Source organism: Pteropus medius, unplaced genomic scaffold (assembly GCF_902729225.1).
Source record: "Pteropus medius unplaced genomic scaffold, Ma_sr-lr_union100, whole genome shotgun sequence".
NCBI lineage: Eukaryota > Metazoa > Chordata > Mammalia > Chiroptera > Pteropodidae > Pteropus > Pteropus medius.
In genome coordinates this window covers 22,720,081-22,729,872 of record NW_024349801.1, presented here as the reverse complement: position 1 = coordinate 22,729,872, position 9,792 = coordinate 22,720,081, and the positions used below count along the sequence as shown (strand labels likewise).

The window sequence follows — 9,792 nt, the reverse complement described above, 5'->3', positions numbered from 1 at the left end:
ATCTTGTATATCTATAACTTTGAAAGTTAATATTATTAGATGGTTTAAAATGACAATATATTTGGGAGTTTTCTTGAAAATGTTAATATGATTAAGAAAAGGATCTGTACATTTACCACGTTGTCAATCTGCAAATATTTTAATGTTTGAGTCACAAGGGCTTGCAAACTGGTTTTTGGAATTAAAGTCTATTATTTGTAAAGAAATTATGCAGTTACTTAATTCAAGCTCACCATGGTCTCTACTATGCCATAATTTGTTATATTACTGTAACTACAATAAAACTTTGTTATTCCACATACTTAACATTATTGTGTCAAGTTTGAAAATATCAACCAAACATTTAAAAACAATATCACTCAGAATGACTTCTTTTATTTGCCGTTTAACAGAATAATATTCTACAAACATTGTGAAAAGATTTTCTCATGTGCTGTTGTTATCGAAAAGCAAAATTACAAATGGTTTAATTATTACTTCATAAGATTTGTTAAGCCTCAGGAATAAAGATTTATTTGGGCTAAAGCAACTTAATACATCAGAAGCACACTAATTTAAAGAACTAGAAGACTGAGAAGTTGATGAAATATATGAATTGTAGGATGTGCTTCTTTAAAAAGTAATTTCATTTATAAAACCTTAAACGAAGTGCTGGCCATGGAGGTTACTGAGAAAGGCTTGTTTTAATATAATCATGTGTCTATATTAACAACGGGACACATTCTAAGAAACACGGAATTAGGTGATTTCGTCATGGTGCAAACACTGGGGCACACTTACACAAACCTAGATGGTATAGCCTAGTACTGTAATTGTACGTGCTATACTTTGACACTACTGGCAGTGAAGTAGGTTTGTCTATACAAGCATCGCCATGAACATGTTGAGCTATGACGTTACCATGGCTATGACATTACTAGGTGACAGGAACCTTTCAGCTCCGTTATAATCTTATGGGACCACCATCATATATGTGGTCCATCACTGACCTAAACATCACTGTGTGGCTCACGACTGTAAAGGGATATGAATGTTTGGTAACTAGTATGTTAACTACTTTGATATAAAAATGTGATTTTAACCTCATAAAAATGTGATATTTATGGTGTTAGTTATAGCGGTAATTTATCCAATAAGCTTTGTTTCACAGGTAAAGAAAAAAGCCCTTAGCTTAGATACGATCTAATGTATGACAAATTTCAAAGAAATGAAGGCTAAGTTAATGAAAAATATTATACGACATGCTTTATAATGCAAATAAAACATCAATGATTTTCAGTTATATTAATCTGTAATTATGGTAGCAATCTCTTAAGCACTTAATCTTTTATTATTCAATTTGAAAAAACATACCTGTACAGCCAGTTTTTCCCTTTTTGCCTGAATATCCCATATCACAGTGGCAGATAAATGAGCCTTTAGTGTTTTCACAGGTTCCACTTAGACAGATATTTGGATTCAGGTCACATTCATTAACATCTGTAAAATATAGATATCATTAATACATATAACCATTTGTTTGATATAATTTAATACTTTTTCCTTCAGATAAGACAACTATGATAAATAAATCAGAAAGGGTGAAATGCTTTCACTCAAAAAAAGTGTATCACGCTTATGGAGCTCAACTCACATGTGCTTTCCATATTACAGGCTAATCATACAGACCGGATTTTTATCTGGGTCATAAGCAGGAGGTCAAGTAATCAAATAAACTGACCCACTTGGGGCTGAGTATGGAGCCTGTTTATGCAACATTCTAGAAAACTTTTCAAAATTGCTGCAAGATGAGACTTTTAAGTCAGTCTGCATGATGCCAAAAGTTTAGTTTCCACATTTTTACAAGAAGAAATAGATAAACTAGTAGTCATAGTGCAGGTAGTTATCAACTTCACTTCCTTCCCAAATTAAAAATTATTTTTTTCATGATATTCACTTTAATATCTAGTACTTCACAAATATTTGGCCAGGATTTTCTGAAGATATAAACATGATACATTTTAAATATTTTCAATTCTAAATTCTTGCTTCTGGCCAAGATGTTGCAATAGGCACTGAATTTACCTTCCCATCTGAAATGACAACTAAAGGACAATATAGGCAACATAGGACAGTGATCTGGAGAGACAGAAAACAGACTAGGTGAATTCTACGAATGCCCCAGATTACTATGTAGGGAGAATTTTAAGTCCATGGCATAGGGAAGGGGGTGACAGATGGAATCAGGTAGCGTCTTGAGTTGAGGAGATGAAACTGGAAGTCGTGAAATGCCACGGTCACTAGAGTTCACAGGGCAGAACAAAGGACAGATGGAAGCTGTACAGCCATCACTCCACATATCTGCATAGGGTCACAGTCAAACATTCAGATGAGCAGAGTTCAGCACATTCATGTAAAGAAACTACTATAAGCTGGGGGAAGTACCACCCACAAGAATTAGAGAGAACAATCATCAGAATTCACAGAAGGTCTGGAATTGTGCCTCTTCCTACCAGTCAGACTGAAAAATTCCATAATTCACAGGGATTTGAGTAGAGTATCCAGAAGGGTTCTTCCTCAGTAATGGAGCAAAATTAGCCTGAGACTAACTACTGCTTAAAAGCATAAAAGCAAGACTTTGAAAGGCTCGATCTGTTTCAACATTACTTACCTGGGTTCCAGAATAAAGCTCGAGAATGCTTCTAGGAATACAAAAATATCTAGCACCTAGTAAGTCAAATTTATGTCTGGCATCTGATAAAAAATTACCAGGCATTCAATGAAGCAGGAAAATATGACCCATAACGAAGAGGAAAGTCAATTTACTGAAATGACTCAGAATTGACACAGATGATAGAATTAGTAGACCAGGATATTAAAACAGTTATTATAACTGTATTCTATATATTCAAAAAGCTAGAGAAATGATTGGACATATTAAATAGAGTCATAGAAGATACGATAAAAAATCATAAGTCAAACTTTTAGAGAAGTAGACTACAATGTCTGAGATTAAAAATATACTGAATGAGATTAAAGGCAGATTAGATATTGCAGAAATTTAATAAATATGAAGACATAGTAAAGGAAAACTCTCTCAAATACAAGCCCGAACTCTATTCACAGCAGGAGGAGGGTTATGTGGACAGAAATAATGCACAGACATAAAATAAATGTCTATCTGGAGTTGACCAAAGGCTAGTTCAGTCCATATAACACATCTTACAAGAACATCATAACACAATCACAAGAAAGTTGCTCTTTGGAATGCTGGCTTTGAATATTAGTATTATGCCCCTAAATATCCTTACTTTTCACATAGGATCTTGGCTACCCAAACTAATCGTTATGTAATTTAATAGTACTTGTGAGTAACAAGAGAAAATGAAAAATTCTGTTTTCTTTGCTTACCTACACAAGTTTTCATGTCCTCGGATGCCATGAATCCATCATAACATAAGCACCTGTACTCTCCAGGTATGTTTGTACACTGACCGCCATCACAGATATTGGGGTTTTCTTCACACTCATCGATGTCTGCAGAGAATAAAACCAACAACAGCATGTTGTTGATATTCGTTCTATTAATTCAGGGATGAAAAAGTTAACTTACCCAAGTCAAATAAACTCAGCCTATTTGTTGTATAAGATAATTAGTTCTCAAATACAAATGAAGCTTTACCTAAATTATCCCATCACGTTATCCCGAGTGAAAAAGGTGAGAACCATTTTCAAGATTCACAACACACTGTTCAGGGGTCTACAGCCACTTAAAAGTCCATCATTTAATTAGCAATTTTATCTCTGATATGAATTTATCATTTAAAAATGATTATGAATCATATTTTTCTCATTGTCAAATGTAAATGTCTAAAGTCTATTATCTTTTTACTGTTATTTTAAGGTGAAACTGCTTGAAATAAGCAAATCTAGTTAGATTCATTTTTTAGTAAAAATATTTACTTTCAACAATTAATTTTTGTAGCCAAATTGATGTCTAGGGCTTTTGAAGGAGATTTTCTAGATCAGATATTTCAAGTTTCTAAACCCAATTTCTCTTCTTAACCCAAACCAAAATCAAAACCTATACTGCCCACCTCATTTTTCATCTGTAGCTGGCTACAGGGCTCTTCTCACCCAGGGCGATACAACAGGGAGTGTAAAGACCAGTAGTACTTAAATTTTAGCACACATCCAAATCACTTAGAGGGCTTGTGAAAACGAATTACTGGGATTCACCCCCAGGAGTTTCTGATTCAGTAGGTCTGAAGTGGGGCCCAAGATTTTTCATTTCTAACACATTCTCAGGTGATACTAATGTTGCTGGTCCAGGAAACACACCCTGAATAGCACTGATGTAAGCCAAGAGATCAAATTTTTCAAAAGTCTGATCAATGAAGGAACTGTATTTTATACTCCATTTATTGAGCACATGCCAAGTACTATGCTAAGTGTTGTACATACTCTTCCTCAGAGGCAATCTGAACTCCATTTTATAGATGAGAAATCTGATGCTAAAGATCTTTATCAAGGACACATAGCTAAAATATGTGACAAAACAAAGATTTAAACTCAGGGCTATCCGACTCCATAGTTCAGACCCTAATCCGCTCTGCATAGAGACCCATTACTGAGAGATTTCACAGGAGGCTAAAATCTACTTACCGGTACACGACCTCTGGTCAGGCATTAGTGCGAATCCTGGCTGACAGCTACATTCATAGCTACCCTCGGAGTTTGTACAGAAGGTCTCACAACCACCGTTCATTATGCTGCATTCATCGATGTCTAAGAAAAATAAAAATAGTATCACCTTTCTCTGTGTTTATGATCATGGCATGTGTTTAAAGTTCCCAGGCATGGGTCAAGTAAAGCCAAAAAAAAGAGCATCCTAGAGCAACTCAAAGTCACTGCATTATTTGATTCCTTAAAAAATATGAACTATACTCCTACTATGTGCTAGAAGTGAGAATCCAATAGTGAATGAGATAAACACTAGACTTGCCTTCATAATGCTAAACTGCAGTGGGAGAGTTAGATGAACAATTAATTACACAATACATGGTGTGCCACATGCAATATAGAAGAAATGCTAGGTGCTTTGAGAACATATCCCAGTTATGACAATGGGCACATGGGTGAACTTCTCTGGGTCACAGATTCAGTTATAAACTAGATATTCGGTTTGATTGGCTGAAGTTCTAATCCTTTTCAAGAACTTGAGTTGGAGTTCTGAGTTGTACTGGGCCATGTTTCAGAAGAATTTGGGCTGATTTATGACTTTGGGTGGAAACCATGTGAGACTTGGCAGTTCCACATGATGTACACCCCAAACCAGGCAAAAACTGGCTGTTTCTACAGTTTCACTTTAACTTTGGGCACAATAAAGCCAAAGGATTTTCTGTGCCACTCTTTCCAACACGACTAAACCTACAGAGGGCCAGCCACAAAGCAAAAGCCTTGTCCCACAAAATCCCACTGTTAAGGAGTACCATACCTGACCTTTATTTCGTTTTAAGATATGACTGTACCATGATCTTCTTTCCAATAATTATTCTTTGAAATCTTTTAGCTGATCTAATCCACTAAAGGGAGAGATTGCACCCTGCACATTTTGTCTTTTTCATGGCACCCACCATGCTTCATTTATTTCAGGTGGTTATTAATCACTTGCTTATTTGCTTGGTTATATATGTACCTAAACAAAGCACGTGCTACCATTCACCATTGAAAGCAGCACGGGTCACATTATACTCATTAGAGCTAAAACATTCTACATTGTTCATGTAATTGCTTCCTTAAACACAAAAGGAAGGTGAGATCCGAAGATCATGAACCACTACGAAAAGAATTTTCCTTACAGGAAAACGAGAAAGATTAAGTAAAAGTCACTAGTGGTGGAAACAGAACTGAGAGAACATTGCTTGAGTGCTTTAGAAGGAGACTAAATAAAATAAAATATAAAACCACATAAAATATAGAACTTACCAACACAAAACAGCCTGTCAGGAGTTGAATGATAGCCAGGGTTGCAGGCACACTGATACTTCCCTATGAGGTTCACACAGCGACCATTTGGACAGAGGTTCGCACTCAGTTCACACTCGTTGATGTCTGTGTAGAAAATAAGAATAGGAAACCCAGTCATAAGCTTCTGACTCTCTGGCAGACATGTGGGTCGAATGACTGGTCAGCGGTCTGAAAGTCTTCTTACCTATACATGCTGAGATGTTGGGGGATAGCTGATGACCAGGAGGACATTCACAGCGATAACTTCCCTCGGTGTTTTGGCAAACGCCTCCTCGGCATAGGAGAGGATCTCTCTGACACTCATTGATATCTGCAAAATGGAAATGAAGTTGAAGTTATTGGTGGTGTCCTGCCCAGGTATCCATGACCAGGCCAGTACACTCATCAGCCAGTTGCTGGAAGTCTCGTCTGCTAAAGGCTCACACTCTCCCTTTTTGGAGAATTGCTCTCCACTTCATTCAGAAATACCTGGGAGGCGAAAGATTATATTTCCCTTCCGTGCTGGGGGTCATCCATGGGCCAATAACTGCTTGAACTGCTGTGGGAAGCATAAAATCTTGGCCTCCTTGCCTCGGGGTGGGACTATTCTCTGGTACCACTTACACTCCAAGTGGAATCAGGTTAAGGCTAACATGCAGCTGAACGTTTCGCTTCTCTCTTTCCCCTACCCTAACAGGCCTCCCTTACTCCTTTACAGGTTCCTCCTGAGAGCATTCCCTCAAAATAATCCCCACCTTAGATTTGTTTCCAGGGAACCTGATCTAATGCAACCAGGTTAATTAATCTCCTTTTCTAGAAACATCAGATAAAAACCCTATAATGTGACCCCGATTATCACTTATATTCAAACTGTTCTCTCTTCCCTGAGGTATCTACTCTAGGTGTTATACTCACTTCTCAGGGACCCGCAACTGGTGTCCAAGACCACTCACCACCCCACAACCTGAATTCCCTCATTCCTTCCACATGTCAGTCTCTCTCTGCCACAGACCGATTCCTGACTCACTGGTCAGGAGACCAGTGCACTGGGGGAGCATGAAGAATCTGGGACATTACGCTATTAGTCATCAAAGCTTCTTGGAATCCTTTTTTAACTGTGCTGATCAAATGGGCACATGCTTACCCATGCAGTTCTTCATCATCATGAATCCACTTTCATAGCCTTCATCGCACTTGCATTCAAAGTCTCCTGGGGTGTTCACACACTGGCCTCGGCCACAGAGGTCAGGAGATATGCGGCATTCATCAATGTCTGCACAAAAGCAGCAAGTAACAGCAAATGAGTATCAGGATTGGCTTAATTCTTGTGGAATAAAGATGAAGAGTTCTAAAGGGTGTCCCTCTAAGGTGAGCCCCTTCACTGACCTGTGCAGTTCCTTTCTTCAGAATCAAGAGCAAAGCCACTATCACACCTGCACTTAAAGCTGCCGATCGTATTTCTGCACTTGCCATGGGTGCAGAGGCTGGGGATCATCTTGCATTCATTGATATCTTCAAGAAAAATAAAACATGTGAAAAGTTCATGAGCAACCAATTAGGAGAGCTCAATGCCCACTGTTTTAAACCCGGAAAGTTGGAGGGTCTTGATTTAAGATCTTGGCAATACTCATTTTAAAGAATGTCTGATGGTCCACGAGAAGTATGACTTATAAACATTTCTTGTCTTTTAAACTTCTATTTTAGAAAGCATTAGAGGAATAGAGTGTGCTTATTTGGACTTCTAGAATCTGGCATGCTGACTGATATATATTGAACATTTAACAATTTGCTGAATGAATGAATATTCCAAACCACTAGTGTCCATACTTAAAGCGCATAGAAGATTATTAGAATATATTGCCCCACAGCAACCAATTGGGTGTGTAGAGGAATGAGATATTCATTTATGCTTTTTGATGTTTTTTTGGATAAACCTAAAATATAAGAATTTCAAAGATTTCATTTATAATTCAAAATATTTGCAAATAATGTATACTATTTAAAAATGTTTTCTCAATATTATTTAGCCTTAAAGTTTTATGAATATAATTGAAGTTTTTATACTATGAGATGACATAGTAAATGTATGATCTTAATTTCTCCTTTTAGGAGCCTTTCCAAATTAAGACCTAAAGCTCAGGAAATACAAGTTCATTTCTACATAATGTCATGAGAGACAGAATTGCTAGATTAATTCTCAAGAACATCAAGTCTTCTGTGGCAAGGGATTGCCACAGCTTTTAGAAAAAAATCACTCAAGTTCCTTTGAATTTACTTAAGAGACATTTAAGAGGGCCATCTAGAAACTGTCTCTCTAGACACAACAATTTTAAACCCCAGAGCTTCTTGGACCAAATGCTCAGTAGAGAAAAAAAGTCTATGCTTTTTATTTAAGGATAGTTAAGTGATATTTATGTGCTCATTTCCCATTTTTATAAGTTGATTTAGTTATGAAGTATAATAACTAGGTCCAGACACAATGGGCAACCAACATAAAACTCTATACTGGGAACATAAGCTGAACCTCTCCGAATACTCAGAATTCTGAGTAACCAATTATGATTTTCCATCTGCTGAAGTAAACAAGTTCTGAATCATTGTGCGCAAAAACTTAAATTAATTTTGGAATTAGATTAAATCTGTGACTTATTTTTTTACATAGATTTTAGATTACAGCATAGTACACTAAAGTAATTGCAATATCATGTCACTGGAGTATGTCTGCCACAGGAATAAATTTCACTGTATTTGGACAAAGAGGACCTGCCACTGGGTTTCTCATGCCATTCACCCAGCATTCTCCACATTCAGGTAGACTACAGTGACATGGATGCTCAAATAGGAAGATAAAAGGTCATACTATTTGGCTTTAGCAGATGATATAAAAATTTCTTGTTTCCTTTCATTTATGTTTGGCTTAGAGTAGTATTAAAATCTGCTTTAACAAATAATAATGGGAAGATAGGAGAGATAAGTGACTTCAGGAAATCCTGAGATACAGAAAAAGAAAATCTGATACAGAGCGAATGTTTTGTTACATATAATTCAGAAAGAAAAGAATGTATGCCAAGATGATTGAGAGATGACCACATTGATTATATTCATTGTAATTCTGATAGTAGAACTCTAGGGTCATGAAAACGCATCCCGTTGGTCTAAAAAGAAGAGTAATCAACCACTGAAACATTGTACCTTTGAAGAAAGGTTTTCCATTTGTAATTTCTTTTGTAGCAAAACCAGGTCCTCTGGGACACAGCTCCTCGTACTCAGGTGTGTTTTTCACAGGACACTCTTCGCATTCCTCTGTACCCCAGGCTGCCCCAACAGAGCAGCAGCAGGCATCCATGCGGTGGCGGCCAACAATGGGCAGAGTGCACTCCTCGTCATCATACCTCAAGAAGCAGGTTTCCAGGCGGATATCTGCCAGAAGGAACAGAGGGAAGTTGAGGACAACTACTTTGTTTTCACTGCCCCAAATTGCCAGCATCACATTAGGCAAAGAACAATACACTCAATAATTTGCTATATACTTATTGACTGGAATTATTTTTTTCCTCAATAGAAACCCAAGCTTTGTGATGGGTTTTCCTGTCTAATAAAGACTCTCTTCTATTTGGTAGCTCATACTTATTTGCACCTACTACTTGTGAAAAGTCTCCTTTCAACTTTGGTATTTTCTGATAATTCCATACAAGGAGCAGTATTCTGAGGAATACTGCAGTGCTCTTTGAGGAGATGTTTTCATAGATATGCCTGTTACCAAAGCACGCATTCATTCCATGATGCCTTGACATCCTTATAGCT

At 37.2% G+C, this 9,792-nt stretch overlaps 1 protein-coding gene across 2 annotated transcripts in view; it reads right to left on the bottom strand.

Moving 5' to 3' along the window:
* Positions 1-9,792, bottom strand: part of FBN1 (fibrillin 1) — a 219,621-nt gene that overhangs the window by 65,274 nt on the left and 144,555 nt on the right. For both annotated transcript variants that reach the window (XM_039888195.1, XM_039888196.1), the window contains 8 exons: positions 9,181-9,408; positions 7,375-7,500; positions 7,133-7,261; positions 6,194-6,319; positions 5,968-6,093; positions 4,645-4,767; positions 3,391-3,516; positions 1,354-1,479 (listed from right to left, as the gene is read on the bottom strand). In XM_039888195.1, the coding sequence (XP_039744129.1) occupies positions 1,354-1,479; positions 3,391-3,516; positions 4,645-4,767; positions 5,968-6,093; positions 6,194-6,319; positions 7,133-7,261; positions 7,375-7,500; positions 9,181-9,408 (1,110 nt within the window). The remainder of the gene's footprint in view (positions 1-1,353; positions 1,480-3,390; positions 3,517-4,644; positions 4,768-5,967; positions 6,094-6,193; positions 6,320-7,132; positions 7,262-7,374; positions 7,501-9,180; positions 9,409-9,792) is intronic.